At 47.9% G+C, this 22,145-nt stretch overlaps 1 protein-coding gene across 1 annotated transcript; it reads right to left on the bottom strand.

Annotated features, from left to right (window-relative positions):
* Positions 1 to 10,366: 10,366 nt before the first annotated feature.
* On the bottom strand, positions 10,367 to 20,720 carry LOC144097903 (neprilysin-1-like). The gene is made up of 3 exons (XM_077630507.1): positions 20,712 to 20,720; positions 19,927 to 20,139; positions 10,367 to 12,457 (listed from the first exon to the last, which is right to left on the bottom strand). Exons 1-3 carry the CDS (start codon positions 20,718 to 20,720, stop codon positions 10,367 to 10,369), a joined length of 2,313 nt encoding a protein of 770 aa, XP_077486633.1.
* Positions 20,721 to 22,145: the final 1,425 nt, after the last annotated feature.

The raw sequence follows: 22,145 nt of genomic DNA, 5'->3' as shown, positions 1-22,145 counted from the left end.
CTCTGGAATGCTTTTTATTTATCATTTCCGTGCAATACAGATGATGTGCTACAGGAAATTTACCGACTAAAGAGGTTAGAACAAATGTAGCAAAATAAAAACAAATTTGATTCAAACCTTGGAATTTACACACTTCACAAACGAAACTGCATGTTATTTTACATTCGGTTTTCTTTGTCTTGTTGGGGTGAGTTTTAACGCTCAATAAATCAAGTTTCTGGGGGGCGGAAAAAAAACCACAGGTACTTTTGTAATTCTTTGCAACATGCTTTCAAGTGTGCTCTACCTTTTGGGTATAAGAGATCATGAGTGGTCTTCTTTTCGGTTTGGTAACATCGTCTTGAGTGCTTTTCTTATTTTTATTTTTTTTAACTTTTTCAGTACCGCTTCTGCGACTGCGCTCACGATCGAAGTCCAACAGCAAGCTATGCCTGAAAGCCTTCCTCCACTTTATGCCTGCATGATTCTTTTCAATGACGCTTCCAGGCACGTTTCAGCAATCGCACGCTTAACAGTCTTCGAACGGGTGGAATCAGAGGGCAGTACTTATTTTTGCGCGCGAGTGCATTACATCTAGCAAAAGTTTTGGTCATTAAGAGTTATTTTAATATAGAAAAATTGGAACCTACTGCCTTCGGCAAACTTACGGTTGAAGTCCAAACAGATACCAAGAAGTTTAAAACTCGATAAAACTTCTTCCACAGTCTGGGGATAAGACGACGGCACTTATTTTGCTTAACATAAGTTTAAGAAATCTTCAACATATCTAAGCGTCTTCAGCATGCTGCCTTCGTCAAAAGCTTCCGTTAGAGCCCTGTCAACTTCCACAAGAAAGATGTTACATCGCGCAGGAACCACACAAAAAAAGGCGTAATTTGTATTGCGTCTTGTGTGGCTCCTGTGCGATGTAATATCTTTCTTGCGGAACTGGACAGGGCTGTGGCGGAAGCTGTTGACGAAGCCGGAGTGCTGAAGGCATTTAAATACGTTGAATATTTTACAAATTACTTTGAAGAAGCAAGCATCCTCGTCTTACCCACAGACCGTGGAAGAAGTTTTAACGAGTTTGAAACTTCTTGTTAAGAGTTTCAACTTCACTCGTGAGCTTGACGAGGGCAGTAGGTTCCAGTTTTTAGATATTAACATAACCCTCAATGACCAAAGCTTTAGCTGGCTATAATGCACTCGCGCGCAAAAAGGAAGGATTGCCCTCTGATTCAACCCATCCGAAGACTGTTAAGCGTGCGATTGCTCAAACGGGCCTGGAAGCGTCACTGAAAAAAAAAAAAATCATGCAGGCATAAAGCGGAGGAAGGCTTTCAGGCACAGGTTCGGAAGCTGATACCAGCTGGCTTTCCGAATTCGATCATGAGCGCAGTCGCAGAAGATTTACTGAAAAAAAATTAAAAAAAGACAGGAAGAAAAGGCACTCAATACGATGTTACGAAACAGAAAATTAGACCCGTATTTGATCCCTTATACTAATAAGGTAGCGCACAATTGAAAGCACGTTTTAGAGAATTACAAAAGTGCCTGTGGTTATTTCCGCCCCCTGGAACTTGATTCATTGTGCGGTAAAACTCACCCCAGCAAGACCAAGAAAACTGAATGTAAAATGAATGATGGAGTTCCGTTTGTGAAGTGTGCTGTGAGCGTTGTGTATCAGACACCTCTAACGTGGGGGAAAGTGAGCTTTGTCTGAACTGGATGGTGTTTTAATGATCGCCTAGCAGACCATATTCGAGATTTAAATAATGACACGGGTTCTCATTTACTGCATCACTGTAAAGCCTGCGGTGAAAAAGACAGGAACATGTTCGAAGCGAGGCTAAAGGAAACTAAGATTTTAGACAGAAGTAAAAACAAGATAGCCCGTGAACTGGTCGAAGCATTCCATCTTTTCAGGTAGTATGCGGTGAGACATGTGTGTGACTACCTTTCCTGCTCTGATTTTTATACTCCTCGTGCGCATCTATAGTTCCTCCTCTCCCTCTTGGCATTTCATCTTATATTAACTCGTATCCTGTGTGAATGAACTATCAAGTATCGCTTGTCCCGTCTCTCTTATTACGTGCTGGCTATTTTGGCACTAGGTGTCTTTACGCCTTGCGCTTATTGATCAGCTTTGATAGCTCTGCCAGCTTTATTGTCTGGGGCTAGAGGCTTTCATGGTTTAGCGTTTCTTCATCGGTTTCCCAAGAGAGTTTGTCGGAATCCTGTCGAACCATACCGCCACCTACTTCTACTGTGCATTGCGTAATGTTTGCTGCGAGATTATTGTTCATTGTATGAACATTAGGGCCGTTGCTCTCAGTTAAAGCTGAAAACATTTTGTGCAGTGCGAGTTCCTGAATTCCTATCACCCCTAATTCATTAATGCTCTTCCGCTTCACTAGTATCTTTGGCTCCCTCTTCAAGTCTAGGCTGATTCTAGACCTTACCATCTTGTGGTAGCTGCAACACACCTTTCCGAGGATCTGCACATCCTGCACGCTACAAGGCCGAGCGCTTAGTAAGAAGTATGTTTCATTCTTTGTCTCACCACTGGGTCCCTTTCATGTTCACTTGCTATTATTTCGGCTGCCGTAGAAGGCGCTCATGATGCATAAAGTATTCTATCTGAATTCTGCTAATAACTCCACCCTTCATTTTTTAGAGCTAATGCCATAGTCGCCCACTGCCTGGTCTCCAGCCTGCTTCTAGTCCACCTTGTCGTTGATGTCGGTTACCAGTACAGTATACTCTGTGCTTGCTTTGTACATTGCCAATTCCACTTCTTCACAGAACCTTTCTATGATCTCGGCATCATGGCTGGATGTAGGATGTAGGACCGTACCACCTTTAGTTGGTACCTCTTATTGAGATTAATTAAGATAACTGCTAGCCTCTCGTTGATACTATAGAATTCCTGAATGTTTCCAGGTATTCCTGATTGATGCGGAATCCCACACATATTTATTTTCTGTCCTGCAACCCACAATAGCATAGTAAGTGCACGCCCTTTAGCCCTGTGCATGCGTCACCTCTCCCCAAGCCGCATCGGTGGCTCAATGGCTATGTTGATCGGCTGCCGACCCGAAAGACACGGGTTCGATCCCGGCTGTGGCGATCACATTTCGAAGGCAATGTGCTGGGGTTAATCAGAGAGACATCGGGAGACATTTGCCCATCAGTGGCTGTAGTGACGCTGATGATGATGATGATGATGATGATGATGATGATGAAAGTGATAGATGCCCGTGTACTGTGTGATCTCGGTGTACGATAAATAACCGCAGGCTGTGAAAATTGTCCGCAGCCCTCCAACTACGGCGTGCTTGATAGCCTGAATCGCTTTGGGACATTAAATCCCATGAATCGAACAAATCGTCGGTTCTCTAAACGTCACTAGGCACAATTAATGGCCATAACATACTTTGCGGGGCAAGTTGGTGCATAGCTTCCAGAATTCAAGCGCAAGAAGGACAGGAACGAGGATAGCACATTGAAAGAAGGACGACGGGAAGCGCATCTCACATCGTTCACATTTATGTGTTGTCCTTGTTGCATTTGAACTCTGGAAGCTATTAAATCCTGTTTAATACCCGCTAGTTTCTCGAGTAGCACTGCTAAAGTAGTGTCCATGGATAAGGTTCTAGAGCGAAAGGTTGCCAGGTTCAGTTTTCATTTGCGTCCTGTCTTGAAATAGAGATTTTTAGCACACTACGTTGCGTCACAGGTCTGACCGCTGCCTTGGACAGTTGCTCCGCAGACGATGAGTACTGAGGTCCGAGGGTCAGCTTGCGTATTCATATACACTAGGGTGGTCAAATCCTGCGCTGGTGAGGGAGTGCGTTGTCGGTTCTCTTCAGCGAGATAAGACCGCATCGTAGACCAGGTTATGCAATTTCATCGACACGCGGATTTTTTTATCGGGTGGAAAATTGCGTGGCATCGAGATTCGAACCCCGGTCCTCTTGAACTAGAGGCGGATTCTTCACCTCTACGGTATCGCTGCAGCTACCTGCGGTTATATCCCCCTAATCGCGTTTTACATGGGCTGATACGAAATGGTTTATAAGTAGAAATGTCTTTTAGGATATGCAAAATAAAATGAAACTATCACAGATATAGTGAGGAGTAAAATATACAGAACTATGCTACAGTTAGTCTTGGTTGTATGAGAAACTGTTTCCCGAAGTAGGCAAGTAGAGCATACATCGAGCATAAATCCCCATTTCTGAATTTGGTGCCCTCCCTTGTGCTATCGGGAAAGTTACTCCCGCACATGCAAAGATCTCTTAAATGAAATTACTATTATTTCTTTGGTATCAATCGCTTGCGCACTGTACCTCCTTTTTTCCAATCGTTCCTCGACTGTTGCTGTACACACTGTATGCTTGTGAGTTTCAATCCTTAATCATAATATGACGAGCCCATGGGACGTTCCTGGATAGGCCATATGGGAGCCAACAGGACGCTTTTGACAGCTTCCGTTCCGAGAAGCCCACGCAGAACGTTTTCCATGGCCGGTTTACGAAACCGAGAGTTATTGATTACAACGTACCCTATTAGCCCGGGCGGAACTCGTCTGTTACAAAGTACTACCTTGTTGGAATTACTATCCCTGCTCAATATAACTGAACGCTATCTGTAGGGCTACGGAGCATATAGTTCGTCCCAGAGATGAGGCCTATGTGTTAGGGGGACCTTGCTGGCGATATAAACGCTTCGCTCACAATTCTGACCACAGAGTCTTACCTTTTAACACTTATGAATCCGATGCCCGTGGGCAGCTCAGCAGGCCACAGCGGTTCGAAGTTCCGGGAGGGCGGACACCGAGCTCATCCAATATGTCGCCCGGAAGCAGGAGTGGTGCCTGGCACTGATGATGATCTCTACGAGGAACAGTGCCCGCTGACGAAGCGGTACGCGTGGTGCCGAGTATAGATCAATTCTTGAATTTTAAAGTGCGGGATGAAGAACGCTAATTGAGAGCTCGTCGTATATCTAAGAAAGCGGAATGGTGTAAATATTTCCAAGACCCATTCGTTTACTGTGCACATGCGGCAATCAGGAGGTAGCGAGACTAGTGGATGCATGCGATCCACGCTGCATGTGTAGACGAAGGCGAAGAGAAAGAGGACTGGATTTTCAGCATTTGGCATTCGTATTAAATTAGCTCGCAACAGAAAGCAGTTTGCTGCGCTTGTCACTTTGGATGTCAGTAAAGCCTACGACAGCGTTGAGCACTTGACTCTGTTTCTGAGATCACAAGAAGTCAATTTCCCAAGCTATTTCTCGGCCTGGATTTCTGCTTTTTTGAAAAATACAGAATTTTATGAATGCCAAAATAGTGTTTCATCTAGGAGATTTCTACAGACGAGAGGTGTACCGCAAAGGTCAGTTACCTCACCCGTTTCTTTTTTTAACATTTTTCTAAATTCAATTCCATTCATTCACAATGTGAAAACATTTCTTTCTTTCTTTCTTTCTTTCTTTCTTTCTTTCTTTCTTTCTTTCTTTCTTTCTTTCCTTCTTTCTTTCTTTCTTCCTTTCTTTCTTTCTTTCTTTCTTTCTTTCTTTCTTCTTTCTTTCTTTCTTTTTCCTTTCTTTCTTTCTTCCTTTCTTTCTTTCTTTTTTTCCTTCTTCCTTCCTTTCTTTCTTTCTTTCCTTATTTCTTTCTTTTCTTCTTTCTTCCTTTCTTTCTTTTTTCTTTCTTTCTTTCTTTCTTTCCTTCTCTCTTTCTTTCTTTCTTTCCTTCTCTCTTTCTTTTCTTCTTTCTTTCTTTCTCCTTTCTTTCTTTCTTTCTTTCCTCCTTTCTTTCTTTTTCTCTTCCCTTCCTTCTTTCTTTTCTTTCTTTCTTTCTTTCTTTCTTTCTTTCTTTCTTTCTTTCTTTTTCCTTTCTTTCTTTCTTTCTTTATTCAATGCTGTAAACCTTGTACAGGTCCATGCAAGGTGAGTTAAATGGCAACAAAACAATAATAACGAAGTTAATAAACATAACAGCGCGGCAAAAGGCAATAACGAATCATTCCAGTCGGTCACAGTGCGAGGAAAAAATGAAAAATTGAATAAATCTGCTCGCACAAAATACGGCGTCAGATAATTAGTATGATGGTAGCTTGTATGCATCGACGTTGAAAGCGCCGATGTGTACGCCGACGATATTGCATTTTTGAATCGACAGGTGATATTCACTCTCTTTATCAAACCTTGCAGAATTACCTCAATGTTCTTGACAGCTGGTTAGGAATAATCGATCTGTACACAATGTGAAGAAACGCGCATTGTTAGTATTTCCAGATTCTGTTCCTTTAAATATCTGCCTGGTCTATAAAAATAACATTATTCCTCAATTTCAGACGTTGAAGTATCTCGGAGTAATAATCTTCACTACTCTATACTGGCGGCCACACATTGAGCAAGTGTCTTCAAAAGGAGTTCGGGCAATTGGCATCCTGCGCAGACTTCGTAGTGCTAGGCCAGGGATGACAAGGCATACACTTCTGAGGATTTATACATTGTATGTCCGCCCAGTTTCGGAGTTCTGGTGTGTTTTATTCTCAGGAGCTCCTGCTTATAAACTTCGCTCTCTTGTGCTCTTGGAGCATGAGGCGTTGCGCCTCTGTAAGGGGCTTCCTAAAAATGTCGCCATTGCTGATCTTCACCTTGAGGCGCGAAACCCATCTGTAACAGATAGGTTAAGCCTTTTAAATGTGCAGGCATTTTTAAAATGGCGCCTGACATCTTCACGCTTCCAGTATAATATTTCTGAGTCAACCGGCAGTCTTTTTTAGTGCCGCGTGGTCTCGTTTGCATACTCGGCAGATGTGTTTCGTGCAGTCCCTCCTTGATCTCTTAAACATTCATTTCTCAGATGTCCACCAAATGTATAAGAACTCACCTTCTGACCAGATTGAATTCGATGACATTTTCTCATCGATTGCAAAGCTGCAGCCCTTTCCTCTTCTTCAGGGTTTGTTGCTGAACCACCTAAGGTCCTTTCCCTATCATATTCTTAATGCTACCGATGCCTCGCAGTATCGCGAAAAGGCAGGTGTGAGAATTTGTTCACCTTCTCTGGGTTGGTCTTCTCTCCGTCTTCCTAACTTCAGTCCAGTTTATCTGTCTGAATGATTCGCAGTAATATTATCCTTAAGAAAAGTAAGAAACTACCGTTTCTCAAGTCGTGGTTATGACGGACTCTCTGTCCATTTGCTCTTCATTATCCTCATCCAATGAGTCTTGGACATTACGCCTCTTTAAGTTCCTGATCATGATCTATCTAAATTCGGTAAGGTTGCTTTGGGTACCAGGTCACATGGGCTTTCACTTAAATGAGGTTGCAGATTCCTTAGCAAGAGCCTCTCTCAGCGGCCCAATTATGGCTGCTCTGCCAACCTGTGCATATACAGCTGCGGTGAGGTTTCGCAGCTACACAATATTTCCGGAGTTTGCTGCCTCGGCTCTTACATCATATCCCGAATATCAGCATCTTCTGCATCTTTTAAGTAGCAAAGACTGGCGCTCGCGCAGACTAGAGGTCTCTTTCACGCGTTTGCGTTGCCGGGTTCCCCTTGTAAATTTCTACCTTCAGAGATCAGGCCCGGCGGTTTCGCCATTGTTCCCTTTTTGTGCCGAACCTGAGACAATAGGTCACTTCCTGCTGTTCTGCCGCCGCAACTCTCATTTGAGGAGGCGTCTTTTGCAAATTCTGTTTCACCAGGTGTGTCCCTGTGTCCACTGCGATTGTTCTTTCCATTGGCGCTTTTTTTCTTGGACGAAGAGACAGGAGTGTGCGCTCTACGGTGCAAAATTTCCTTCAAGAAACGCAGCGATTCTAATTCAAATTTTTTCCCGCTCTCATTCAGTACGAAATTGCATGCATTGCATACTGTTATGCACATTAAGCAATTGTCGCGTTCTCGATCTCTAAGTTAACAGGACCCCTGTCTTTGCGTCTTCCAATCCATCGGGCTACATACTGTTACTTCTCCTTTTCCCGTCAAATAGTTCTGGTTTCCAGCAATTCACCGCCAGCGTTTTGGCCACACACCTGTAGTGAGTATGTGCCAGCATTATTTCAGGTCAACCAACCAACCAGCATAGCAGTGTCCGCTTATGCAGTTCACAATTCAGAGTGTCATCCCCCTTGATCTGCAGAATACCACGTTTAAATCTTGACGTGTGGTGATCGGAGTGCTCTCTGTTGAACATTTGTGAGCCGTGTGGTAAAGCTGAATCACTTGATCGCTTTCTTCCCCCCCCCCCCCACCCCCCTAGCATTGACAATTATAACGAAACACGTGCCCTTCTATTCCCCACTAAACGTTTTTTTAAATGACTCCAAAATGTAAATAGAGTTCGCCGATTTCAGCCGTCGCCGTAATCAATGCATTTGTGCGGAAATTCGCATTTTATTGTGCATACCTTGTATATTATTTTCTATGGATAGCCACATTACGGTAGCATTTCAAGCCTTCAGCGTGGCGACGTGCCATCCTGTGGCTGCGCCGCCACGCTGTCACGTGGTTGGTCACGTGGTGCGGAGCAGCTGCCGGCGGCGCGGCGCCGTGGCTGATCATGCGGTTCGTCACGTGGTTGGTCACGTGACCAAGTCCCACTCAGCCAGCTGTAGCTTTCGCGTCACTCCAAGTTTAACGGGAGCTAAATCACAGTCAATTTTTTTATTCTTTTATTTCAGCATCAGACGAAACACAGCGCCTGATGCAGGGACAGAATCTAAACGCTGGTGGTGCCTGACGAGGCCTCTGACCTTACACAGTCCACAGCGGTACAGATACAATGCAAATCATTGAACAAAAGAATAAATTGTGCCTCCTGTAATAGCATAAGATAAAAATAACGCAACATTTGACACTTGTACACAAACGTATTGCATAAATTGCTGCACTCAGAAACAACAAATCCATCATAATAGGGCGCTACGCAAATTACATGAAAAAATCAGCAGAACTAAAGGTTGTACAAAATCATACAAAAATATCTGTAATGCACTTTTTAAAAAGTCAATCAAACTGAATAATATTGTTTGAAACGACACGAAAGCAAGATAAAAGCAATTTGTAGTCATTGCCATGTAGTGGAGTTCTTCACAGCTCTGCTGTAGCATTCAAGGTTCAATTTGCGCAAACTAAATATTCGTTGCTCTCTCCTCCGTCTCATGCTGTGATAAGTAAATTCATTAGACCGTGATAGAAGACGTTTGGAACGCACTACATGCGCTTGGCTGAGTCCATACAATGCACTTCAAACAGGCCACTCTAGTCTTCAGCATGCAGGTGACATTAGTCCCAACGAACACCGTGCTGCACTCCAATTAGTTCATCGTACTGAATACGTTTCATTCCTTGTCAATTTCATTTAGTACCGCGACGGAAAACCATGAGCGGCATCATATTAAGAGCTAAGTGGAAATAAAACAATGCGGTAAAAGAGAAAGATTTTGTACTCGATCCACAAAATCACATATTTCGAACACAAAAATCTGAACGCCGAATTTGTGGACGCTCACGGAATATCGATAGGTCAAAACAGAATTGTGAACAACAGGCAGCCTTCACTGAACACAATAAATGGATGCACAAAAATTGTAATGAGATGATTGCCCAGATTCGGAGCTCACAGATAATGTACATAATTATGAGTGCCTCACGTCCACACTCAGAGGAGAAAGCCAACACAAGTGCAATAGTTCCTCTAGCAGTTTTTCGCACCAAATGTCATTCAAATAAGAGCGACTCGCAAAAAAGCAAACCACATCACATTGAGGGTGCACACTCCTTATAAATGCACAGGACGCAGCCGTTCACAGTAAGTAAAGGCAAATCTTAGCGTGGCTGCTTGCTATTGCACAGCTTTAGGAAGAATTTTTCGCAAGAATAATTTGCATCTTGGCCTTGGCCGCAATAACTGCATGAGCAGATTAAAATTTTCGTTGAGAAATGGCACAATTGCAAGACCAAAATAAGAACACGTACATAAGCTAAGCAGCCGCCTAGCCTCCCTCACTTAAGGAGGGTATTTGCAGTTTTTTAGGTCAGTTCTGATGGGGACAATCGCGAAACATTAAATCGTTCACGACTTGATACCTGAGCGCAAACCTAGAGTAAAACTATGCAAACAAATAACAGACAACACCAGCTGTGATGAGCGAAAAGCGAAAGAAACAAACAAGAGGAAGAAAGAACCTAGGTGTTCTAAATTTCTCACTGCTTCCTTTTGGATTGCACAACCGATCTTGCGTTGGGCTAAAAAGAGTGAGTGGACACATTCTAGTCAGTGGTCGTCGGTATGCGTAAAAATTCAAGCTCATAGTAACTTTGTCAAATTGCAACCATATTCACATCACAAAGGTCTCGTATCACTCGAAAAGAGCGCACTTATATGCTGGGTTCATCCTAGATCCTTCTGGGCAGCGGAAGGCCTTCGCAAAAGCAGCAGAATTGCGCACAATTTTGTTGCAGTCAGCCGCGAAGAGGTTCTTGACGTCCCTTCGGGCACACGTCATGTAGCAGACGGTCATAAAAAACACCTTCTCTTCGGTGAGCTCGGCGCTTATCTGAGTTGTGTTCCCGGCTTCACTTGCTGCGTCTAGGAAAGCGGAGTAGGCTATCTGCAGCGCCGGTATCTCAGGAAACATGCTCTTGCCGCTGTCTAACTCGGTTTTGTTAAGGCACCTGTTTTTGTCTTTGAATGCGGCCTGCGAGCGCTCGCTAAGGAACGAGTCGACCAGCCGTCCGTCAGGGTGCCATTGGAGTCCCTCCTGGTCGAGTGCCTTGACCAATTCTAAGGCAACGGAGAAGCCAAACCCGCCATAGAACATGGCCGGAGTGCCTTGGCTGTAGAATAGTGGGCGGGCCACCGCGCCGATTGCGACACCTACGGCGTTGTCTACATAGTCGTACTGGAAATAAGGCAAGCCATAGTTCTCCGGCATCTGAAGCACTGTGTCGAACTCCGGCGTTCTGCTGATGTTTCGAATGCTCTGGAGCGATTTGATGAAGTATTCGCCAAAAGACTCTTGTTTATCTGGAAACGTTTGAAAGAAATCCTCGAGGTATGTCTCGTTGAGGAATTGGGCGGGAGGCCAAAGCCGCAAACTGGCAGCGCTCAGTTTATCAATGGCCAAGGATCTGCTCTCCGAATCCAACCAGGTCGAATCGTTAAGCAAGTGCACAGCCGTCGACACAAGGCGGCCGAAGCCGGCGTCAACCAGTTCCTTGTCTGTCTTCATTAGCCGGGACGCAAAACGCAGTGTTAGGAGGAGAATCCTGTAGGGTACCTCAATGTGGAATCCGCAGAAGGCAGGTCGCAAGCTTCTGGCTGTCCTGCGGTCGCCGTAACGCGCCACCAGGAGGCCGCTGTCAGACACCGGCGCGTAGTGTTGGACAAATTGCCACCCCAGAAAATCCAAGATCTGAGCGTTGGTGTACTTCTTGAACAGGTAGCCCACTTTTTGCAGGAAATGTACATTGGTCGTCACAGCAACGTCTTGTTCACTAAGTTCGGGGTTCATGGCGGTAGCTTTCTTCAGCAGCTGCAACCATCGGCGGGAGCTTATGTCGACCGTGAACACTTCGAACTCGGCTATCGGGAACACGGCTGAGTCTTTTGGCGATGCCTGTAACGCTTCTTTGATAGTCACAAAAATTTCGCCCTCCATGTCGGCTGTCTGAAGCGCCCGTTCTTTGCTGGCTGTTTTGGTGTCGCCGAAGAGGGCTACGTAGAAGTACATCCAGTACTTGAAGTAGGCGTCCTTTCCGTCTCTTATCACAGCACGGTGCTGTTGATGGTAGCGGGTGATCATAGGAGCCGGCGTCAAAATAATGCTCCGCCTCCCTTTGTGTCCGCCTTTCCGCACCAAGGACGCTCGCACCTCGAACAAGAAGGCGGCCTGCCAATTGTAGGCCAGATTGACGAGCACGCCAAGGGCGTCAACATCTTGTTGCGGCGGATTTGGCCAAGATAGGCTGCGATTGTTGAGAAATTTCCGGAAATCTACCAAGTTTGTTCCGTACGTAGAGGAGTTGCTCATGCAGGACTCCAGCATGGCCAGTGCTTTGTTGGCCACGGGGAACGCTTTGGATCCTTCCTGCAGTGTTGTTCTCATGTCCAGGAGCCACGAGTAGGCCATGTCTTCCATGGCGGAGGTGTCAAAATCTCTAATTTCTTTATTTCGTTCCTGAGGTGACCAGTTGAAGCAGACATGGGCGCTGAAGTCATGGCAGGGGTCGTACTTTGTTTCTCGCGTCTCAGTAAGGAGGGTTGCGTGTGAAAGACAGTCGTCTGTCACGCAGTAGCTGTCCTTTACTTTCGGGGCCTTCACGGGCATTAGCAAGAACAGGGCGACGAGAACAAAAAATATGGTCCCTATAACCACGACGCTCATGACAATCTCGTTCTTGAGGAACAGGGCGGCGCCGCTGGTGAAGGTTTCCCGAGGACTTTTCACCTGAAAAGAAAGAAGAGCTTTGCATTAATCTGCGTATAGTTGCTGAGTTATGGCATGAAGATGCAAGTGTCCTTATCCGCCCTACCCAGGGTTTGAATGCCCTGATTTTGTTGGAGGAAATCTTTTACTCGGCGAAACACCTGGACGTGACGTTGATTGTGCCGGACCAAACCTAATTTGTTGGCTTTGGCCGAACATATGAGTGGTATTTTTACTTTCACTGTGTTTATAGCAGAGTATTACTTTTACGCGTAACATCTGCGGCAGAGGAAACCCACATGTGTTGTTGTCAAAAGGCATCTATGAGATATCGTAGTGAAGCGTTGCGCTGCTGATAATTTAAATGCTAGAGAGTGTTGTTTGTTGTCCCACAGAAACTTTTCGACTGTCTAGTCGAGGTAAGTCCAGTGACATTGTCACGTCACCAGATAGTAACGACTGTGGTAGGTTACAACCTGGCCGCTGTATTGCGAGCAAGGTGCGCACTATTGCGGTAGTGGATGCGATTGAAACTCGCCCATCGTGGCGCTGCAGCCCCAAGCTCACAAGCCGCAACAGGTGGCTGTATTTGAAATGGCCACCTGGCGCGGCAGTAGGCATCGCTTAACCGGAGCACCACACCGTCTGTAACCGTATGAGGATTGAAGCGATCTATGAATGCGATTGAGAGGCTCGTGACGTCATCAGCATCGCGTAACCAGCAGTGGAGCTCTGATAGAGCACTAAGAAAGTGTGTGATGTATGGACCCCCAAGATTTAAAGTTGGCCGACCCCGAAAATAAATTATGTGTATTAGTACCCATTATTGGGCAGAATAAGGTTTTAGAAAAATTCGAGGTAATGAAATTTCATGTGATAATACAAGAGGCGGTACTTGAGCATTCTAGAAAGGGATGACTCATGCTTTCCATACAAGGGCAATGGAGCCGATTCAAACCTTAATTTTAGGAGGGAAATTGAAAGAACATAGTAAATTTATTGTAGACACCAGAGGAGGCAATCTAGGTGCTATTGCATTTGATTCCTTAAGCATGTGGTTGGTAAGGTTCCTTTTTTTTTCTTCCTACATTTCATTGGCGTTCGCGGTTCAAAACGAAACATTGCCACACTGCTGACATTCTTGCGGCGCCACCTAGTTGCCGAACCTGTCTCCCAGCGCGTGGCCGAACGTCTTCTTTTGTCTCGAATGAGCGCGGCTGTTCAGCAAGCCTCGCCCCAGTAAACGGCTGTGCTTCCCGCTTCTTGCTACATTTGTCGGTGACATTTGGTGGAGCCGTGCTGGGTACCATCCCATGTACGCTTACCCCGTCGAAATTCTTGACGCTCCTCCCCGACGCGCGGACGCCACACCTGTCAACAAAGCCAGCCGTCACCTGCGAGGCCTGCAACCCGAGTTTGAGCCACTGACAAGGCCTGTGCGAGCTATGACTTGCACCACTGGCAGCCAGACAGGTCAGTACTCTGGCAGTGCCCAGCCGTTCGTCCTTCTCGCAGCTCGGTCGCCACCACCCTTCCATGGAGACCAGTTCGAGGATGTTAAAAGATTGGTCGCCCCATTTTGACCGGGTTGGTGCATTCAACCAATGGAACGACGAGCGGAAGCTGATGAATGTTTATTTTGGACTGCAACACTCGGCGAAAACGTTGTTCGAGAACCACGAGGCATCCTTTTCCAACTGGGCAGCTTTTCGCCGTGAGCTGCTCGCCACATTCAGCTCGAACGAGCGAAAAGGAAAATGCGGAAATTGCCCTTCGTTCCAGGACACAGCAGGCCAACGAGAGCTGGCCAAGTTTATTGAGGACATGACCCGCCTCTTCAATCAGGCCGACCCAGCCATGCCCGAAGCTACAAAGGTGCGGCACCTTATGCGTGAGGTAAAGAAGCAGCTGTTTGCTGGCCTCATGCGCGACCCTCCGAGAACCGTCGCCGCCTTCGCCAAGGAAGCTACAAGCATGGAACGTTCATTGAAGGAACAAAGTGCCCAATACGGCCGTCAGGCAAATGTAGCGGCCCCTCACTACTGCACATCCTTGCCAGGTCCCGGGGATGAGGCGCTGCGAGAGCTTGTGCGGAGCATTGTCCGCGAAGAACTGCGACAGCTCCACTTGGATGCTCCGTCGGCAAGCATACGTTCTACAGGCGATGTCCTCCGTGACGAAATTCGGAGAGCGATGCAGCCACCACCAGCACCACTATCGGAGCCACACGTGATGTCCTACAGCGATGCCCTGCGCCGACCTGCCCCCGCGTCGCAAGCGTTTCGCCCCGTTGCCGAATCACAACCACCCCATCGTTACCTGCGTCCTGTCGAGCAGCAGCAGGACCTGTGCCCTCCTTTCAGCAAAGTGCACATATGGCGAACTTCCAACAATCGCTCGATCTTCTACCACTGCGGGAAGCCCGGCCATATTCTGCGGAATTGCCCGTTCCGGCGGCTGAGTTTGAGAGGATTCCCACCGGACGCACCTTGACCGCGCTATGGTGAAAGACCGCAGGACATAGAGGAGTACCTGGCCACTCGGGTGCTGCCCACGACCTCGCAGCGGCGCCAATCGCGATCGCCGTCCCCGAGGTGCTTTGCTTCGCCTAGTCTGCCCTCATCCTCTGGTCAGTTCAGAGGCACGTCCCCTCGCCTGGAAAACTGAAGACGGCGTCCTCCAGGGGTGGGAACGCCGCCACTGCACAGAGTCAACAGCCTCCACCCCACCATTTGACGTGACGGCCCCAGCGGCGACGACCCGATCCGACGTGCTGCGAACGATTAGTTGCTGCTGAAATTTTAGTAACCGCCGACAGTCATGAAGTGATCGCACTCGTCGGTACCGGCGCTGATTTTTCTGTGATGAGCAGGCAGCTCGCCACAAGCATCCGTAAGGTTCTGACGCCTTGGTGTGGACCCGTGATCTGCACTGCTCGTGGTCATGTAGTGACGCCGATCAGCGTCTGCACCTGTCTCATCCAGATCCGCAGTCCTACCTTCACTGGCTCCTTTGCCGTATTACGTGACTGTTCGAAATGATCTCATTCTGGGCATGGATTTCCTTCCAGAGTATGGTGCGGTCATCGACCTTCGGGAGCTCATGGTATCTTTTTCCGCACAGCGAGGCGTTGACACCAACACCGAGCCTAGCAGAGTAATGTTGCGCGTATGTGACGACCACATAACAATCCCTCCGCGAGCCAGCAAGTTCGTCACAGTCGAGTGTAATGACAGCACCGGCACTCTTGGCATCGCTGAAGCGAACGTGTCGCTGCTACTAGCCCGGCAAGTTTGTGCCGCTCGAGGCCTAGTAGAACTTGCCAATGGTCGCACCGACATCTTAATCACCAACTTTACCCGTGAAGTACTTGCAACTGGGCTTGTTGGTGCATATTCGTGAAAGACATAAGAGCGCAAACTGGCAACACGGACAAGGAAGGGAACAGGACGAGCGCTACACTTTCAAGAGGGTTTATTCAGGGAAGGGCGTATATATAACCTCTGACCTTATCCATGCTCTTAATCTCAATTTGATAAACATCTTCCTTTCACAGATATGCCTCAAGGAACATCATTTCACTGTGCCGGATAATAACCGAGGTATCACTGATGCAATTGTCCCCTCGTTTTGTGATATAAAAGGCTTCCACGAGCTCACGTTCGGTCTTATCACGGCTTTTCAGTAGCACTTTGCATTCAGGCAGTCGGGGCTTGCAGACTATACGTTTCTCTTTCGAGCATGCTTGGCAGTGGTCTGGAAGATGGGCTCCTTTCTTATTCAAAGAATTCTTGTGTTCAAGCAGGCGCTCATTAAGACTCCGGCCGGTCTGTCCAACGTACACCTTCCCGCATGTAAGCGGGAACTCGTACACCACTCCTTTCTTGCAGCCAACAAGTAGCGTTCGGTGTCTGATGGCGCACTCTTGCATTTTCTTTCTCCCAATACGTGAGCACATTCCGGCTAGTTTTCGCGGCGCTGAAAATACCACGTTGACGCCGTACTTATTGGCCACCTTCTTGAGGTTATGAGAGGTGCGGTGTACGTAAGGTACAACTTCCGGCCTTTCCAGCCTTTTTTCTTGAGGTCTGTTTTTATTGCTACCCTTCAGCTTTTTCAGCAAGGTCTGCGTCACGGAGAGAACCAGGGGAGCCGGGAAGCCTGCATTCTGCAACCTGGACACCTGAGATGCAAAGCTGGCGTGCATGGAATGGTGGCAGGACTTCTTTAGTGCGGACGCAAGGCACTGGGAAGCGATAGCCCTCTTAACGGTCTTAGAATGGTTTGAATGAAATGGCAACAAATCTTTCTTGGCGCGTGGACAGTATCGCCAGCAAACATGTGAAGGGTGAAAGGTTAGGGTGAGGTCTAAAAACTGTAATTGGTTATTACTGCTAGGCAGTTCGTGAGTGAATGTGAGGCCCATGCTGTTTCGACCAAACGTACCTAAAACATCAGCTACTGCTTCGTCAAAACTAAAATCGCTATCTGCCAGCCAGACCAGGTAATCGTCTACATATCTGAAAACGTGGACTATACAATCCGTGTCAAGTGCTTCACTCAATGAGCGGTCAATTTCAGATAAAAATATATTACAGAGTACCGGGGCGACACACGAGCCAATGCAAATGCCCTTTCTTTGTAGATACGTTTGGTCATTGAAATCAATAAAAGTGGCCTTCATATAAAACTCAAGTAATGACATGAAGTTGTCCACTTTCAAACCAGAAGCGTTTTGAAAAATCGTGGCTCCATTCCTCTCAATGCAATCACGCACTGCAGCAAAGAGATGTTGATGCGAAACCGAGTAGAAAAGATCTTCTACATCAATAGAAAAACCAGACCTAATGTTCCTATTAGTCTGAAGGAAGGCTATCACATCATCAGAGTTCTTAGTTCCACAGGCGTCTTCTATTTCGAGAGTCTTCAGGTGCTTGAGCAAAAACTGACTGATTTGCCGTTGCCAAGTATCCTTTTCGCTTACTATTGTCCGGAAAGGTATTTCCGGCTGGTGAGCTTTCGCTGAGAAAAAGACCGAAAGGCAGTTCTTTTCACACTTCCTGATGGCACTAGCTAGTTTATGCAGGTGCAGTTTCTCACAATACGACACTGCACCTTTCTTCATTTGCTTCGTTTTCACTTCACTTTTCGCTTCTGGTTTGAATGTGGACAACTTCATGTCATTACTTGAGTTTTATCTGAAGGCCACTTTTATTGATTTCAATGACCAAACGTATCTACAAAGAAAGGGCATTTGCATTGGCTCGAGTGTCGCCCCGGTACTCTGTAATATATTTTTATCTGAAATTGACCGCTCCTTGAGTGAAGCACTTGACACGGATTGTATAGTCCACGTTTTTAGATATGTAGACGATTACCTGGTCTGGCTGGCAGATAGCGATTTTAGTTTTGACGAAGCAGTAGCTGATGTTTTAGGCACGTTTGGTCGAAACAGCATGGGCCTCACACTCACTCACGAACTGCCTAGCAGTAATAACCAATTACAGTTTTTAGACCTCACCCTAACCTTTCACCCTTCACATGTTTGCTGGCGATACTGTCCACGCGCCAAGAAAGATTTGTTGCCATTCCATTCAAACCATTCTAAGACCGTTAAGAGGGCTATCGCTTCCCAGTGCCTTGCGTCCGCACTAAAGAAGTCCTGCCACCATTCCATGCACGCCAGCTTTGCATCTCAGGTGTCCAGGTTGCAGAATGCAGGCTTCCCGGCTCCCCTGGTTCTCTCCGTGACGCAGACCTTGCTGAAAAAGCTGAAGGGCAGCAATAAAAACAACAGACCCCAAGAAAAAAGGCTGGAAAGGCCGGAAGTTGTACCTTACGTACACCGCACCTCTCATAACCTCAAGAAGGTGGCCAATAAGTACGGCGTCAACGTGGTATTTTCAGCGCCGCGAAAACTAGCCGGAATGTGCTCACGTATTGGGAGAAAGAAAATGCAAGAGTGCGCCATCAGACACCGAACGCTACTTGTTGGCTGCAAGAAAGGAGTGGTGTACGAGTTCCCGCTTACATGCGGGAAGGTGTACGTTGGACAGACCGGCCGGTGTCTTAATTAGCGCCTGCTTGAACACAAGAATTCTTTGAATAAGAAAGGAGCCCATCTTCCAGACCGCTGCCAAGCATGCTCGAAAGAGAAACGTATAGTCTGCAAGCCCCGACTGCCTGAATGCAAAGTGCTACTGAAAAGCCGTGATAAGACCGAACGTGAGCTCGTGGCAGCCTTTTATATCAAAAAACGAGGGGACAATTGCATCAGTGATACCTCGGTTATTATCCGGCACAGTGAAATGATGTTCCTTGAGGCATATCTGTGAAAGGAAGATGTTTATCAAATTGAGATTAAGAGCATGGATAAGGTCAGAGGCTATATATACGCTCTTCCCTGAATAAACCCTGTTGAAAGTGCAGCGCTCGTCCTGTTCCCTTCCTTGTCCGTGTTGCCAGTTTGCGCTCTTATGTCTTTCACGAATGTACCCATGAACCACAGCGTTTAGCGAAGACAGCGGTCATTGCTTATTTTGACGAGCTTGGAGATTGGCCAGGCAGTGCTCTTTGCCCACCACGTCAGACCTCAACGAGACGACGGCTGCAGCCATTCTGACCAACGCAAACCCGCACCTCTTGGACAGTCAGAAACGCTGCGTGGAAAAACCTCATCTCTTCCTTCCGCGACTGTTTTGCATCAACTTCCAAGGTACGACAGACGCCGCTTACCAAGCACCGAATTATCGTTGCTGACTCCCAAAGACTAATATGCCAGCGCTTTTATCTCGTGTCTTCAAAAGAACGTGGCGCCATCCGCCATCAAGTTACACAAATGCTCCAGGACGACGTCATACAACCGTCCACGAGCCCGTGGGCATCGCCTGTAGTCCTCGTCACGAAGAAAGATGGCACCCTGATGTTCTGTGTGGATTACAGACGCCTCAATTACATCACGAAAAAGGATGTGTATCCTCTGCCACGCATTGATGACTCCCTAGACCGCCTTCGCCATGCCACCTACTTTTCGTCCCTTGACCTCCGCAGTGGGCATTGGCAAATAGAGGTCGACGAACGCGACCGAGAGAAGACCGCTTTTATTACTCCTGACGGTTTGTACGAGTTTAAGGTGCTCCCTTTTGGCTTGTGCTCGGCCCCTGCCACATTCCAACGAATGATGGACACCGTGCTGGCTGGCCTGAAGTGGCAGTCGTGCTTCGTATATCTCGACGATGTCGTGATGTTCTCTGACACGTTCGATGAGCACCTGAAACGCTTGCGTGCTGTTTTCGAGGCCATACGTTCCTCTGGTGTCTCTCTCAAGGCAGAAAAAATGTCACTTTGCGTTTCATGAGTTAACGTTTCTTGATCACATTGTCAGAACTCGAGGTGTTAGTCCAGACCCCGAAAAGACGGCCGCCGTAGAGGCGTTCCCCAAGCCAACAGACAAACGGAGCCTGCGTCGTTTCTTGGGCCTCTGCGCGTACTATCGCCGGTCTGTTCACAATTTCTCCAAGCTCGCTGAGCCTCTGAATCGCCTGACGAAAGACGCTGAACCCTTCTTCTGGGGCGGGGACCAGGATAGAGCCGTCACGGAACTCAAGTCCCGTCTGCAATGTGCGCCTGTTCTTGGCCACTTCGACGAAGAGGCCGACATGGAACTGCACACTAATGGCAGTAATGTTGGTCTCGGTGCGGTCCTTTTCAGTGGCAGGATGGTCTAGAACGCATGATTGCTTACGCCAGTCGCACTTTATCCCGTTCCGAAGTCAATTATTCCACCACGGAAAAGGAATGCCTGGCTGTGCTGTTGGCAGTTACGAAATTTCGACCGTACTTGTATGGCCGCCCGTTTCGGGCCGTGAGCGACCATCATTCCAAGCAGCACAGGCAATTGGCCCAACATTGGAGCCGTGTTGGCAAAGGCCGGCCCTACAAAGGACCAGGATGGGACTATCCTGTTGCAATATTGCGCCGATTACCAGTGGTGCTTGGGATTCGCTGTGTTGGCTGGCGAACCTGAAAGATCTTTCGGGGCGGCTTGCTCGATGGATCCTTCGGTTACAAGAATATGATGTCGCCATCGCGCACAAGTCTTGCCAGAAACACAGTGATGGTGACTGTCTCTCCCGCGCTCCTCTTCCATGCCCCACGGACGTGTCCGACGACGATTCCGCTTTTATCGGTGCTGTCATCACACCCACCCTTGCCCGCCAACAGAGGGACGACCCCGAACTGCTGCCTCTCATCGAGTACGTCGAGGGAACCGCACCATCACCATCTCGACTCTTCAAGCGCAGACTGTCATCGTTTTGCTTCTGCGATGGTGTCTTCTACAAAAAGAACTACGGCCCAACGGAAACTGTCTATCTTCTTGTAGTGCCTACAACGCTTCGTGACGAAGTTCTGCGTGCGTGCCACGACGACCTTGCCTCGGGCCACCTCGGGTTTTCCCGCACGTTAGCGCGCATACGCCACAAGTACTACACGCCTAGGCTTGCTGCGGTTGTCCACCGCTACATGCGAACCTGTCGTGAGTGTCAGCGCCGGAAGACGCTGCCCACTAAACCAGCCGGGCTCCTGCAGCCTATCGACTCCCGCGCCTCCCATTCCAACAGGTCGGCGTGGACTTACTCGGCCCATTTCCGGAGTCTTCGATGAGTAACCTGTATATTTCTGTTGCCACCGACTATCTTTTCCGCTACTGTGAGACCAAGGCCCTTCACCGTGGCACCGCCGCCGAAGTTGCACATTTTTTCATTCACAACATTGTGCTTCGTCACGGAGCCCCAACAGTCGTGTTAACTGACAAGAGCACCGCGCTTACGTCGGCACTTACGAGCGAGGTACTTCGACTCAGTGGCACCAGCCATAGCAAGACTACAGCTTACCATCCGCAAACAAACGGCCTAACTGAGCGGATTAACAAGGCAATTGCCGATATGCTTTCTTTGTATGTCGACGATGACCATGCGGACTTGGTCCGGATACTGCCTTACATCACGTTCGCGTACAATACTGCGCTCCACGAAACGAAGCGCTTCACTCCGTTCCAATTGGTGCACGGTCGCGAAGCCTTGACCATGCTGGACGCCATGGTTCTTCCGGATCCTACTCCCTCTTCTGTCGTGGACGCTGAACAATTTGTTCGTGACGCCGAAGCCGCTCGCCATGTTGCTCGACAGCGAATCCGGTGCCAACAACAACGCGACGCCGAGCGCAACAACCTCCGCCGCAGGAAGGTGATTTACGCACCCGGTGACCAAGTCTGGGTGTGGAGTCCGATCCGTTTGCGGGGGCGCTCTGAGAAGCTTCTTCGCCGTTACTTTGGTCCATACCAGGTGTTACAACGCCTCAGCGCAGTAACCTACGAGGTGCTCCCTCAAGGAACTGTCCGGTCGTCTCGACAACCGACCTCCGAAGTAGTCCACGTGGCGCGTATGAAGCCATATTACTCCCGTTAGCCCCTTTCCGCGAAGACACTCGCGCTGCTACCTTCTGCCTTAGGTATGTTTTTCCCCCTCGCGTGCGGCTTCGAGTCGATGCCTTTTGGAAGGGAGGGGGGCAATGCCACACTGCTGACATTCTGCCGGCGCCACCTGGTGGTCAAACCTGTCTCCCAGCGCGTGGCCGAACGTCTTCTTTTGTCTCGAATGAGCGCGCCTGTTCGGCAAGACTCGCCCTAGTAAACGGCTGTGCTTCCCAC

This window comes from Amblyomma americanum, chromosome 7 (assembly GCF_052857255.1).
Source record: "Amblyomma americanum isolate KBUSLIRL-KWMA chromosome 7, ASM5285725v1, whole genome shotgun sequence".
In the NCBI taxonomy this organism is placed as follows: Eukaryota; Metazoa; Arthropoda; class Arachnida; order Ixodida; family Ixodidae; genus Amblyomma; species Amblyomma americanum.
The sequence above is the reverse complement of the archived record's forward strand: the minus strand, read 5'-3'. Positions and strand labels throughout refer to the sequence as shown.

What these genes read in the sequence shown, in the direction of transcription:
- LOC144097903 (XM_077630507.1), bottom strand. An exon ending in TTGTGAACAGACCGGCGATA is followed by an intron (nt 12,458 to 19,926) that starts GTACGCGCAGAG and finishes CTTTCTTTTCAG; the next exon opens with GTGAAAAGTCCTCGGGAAAC.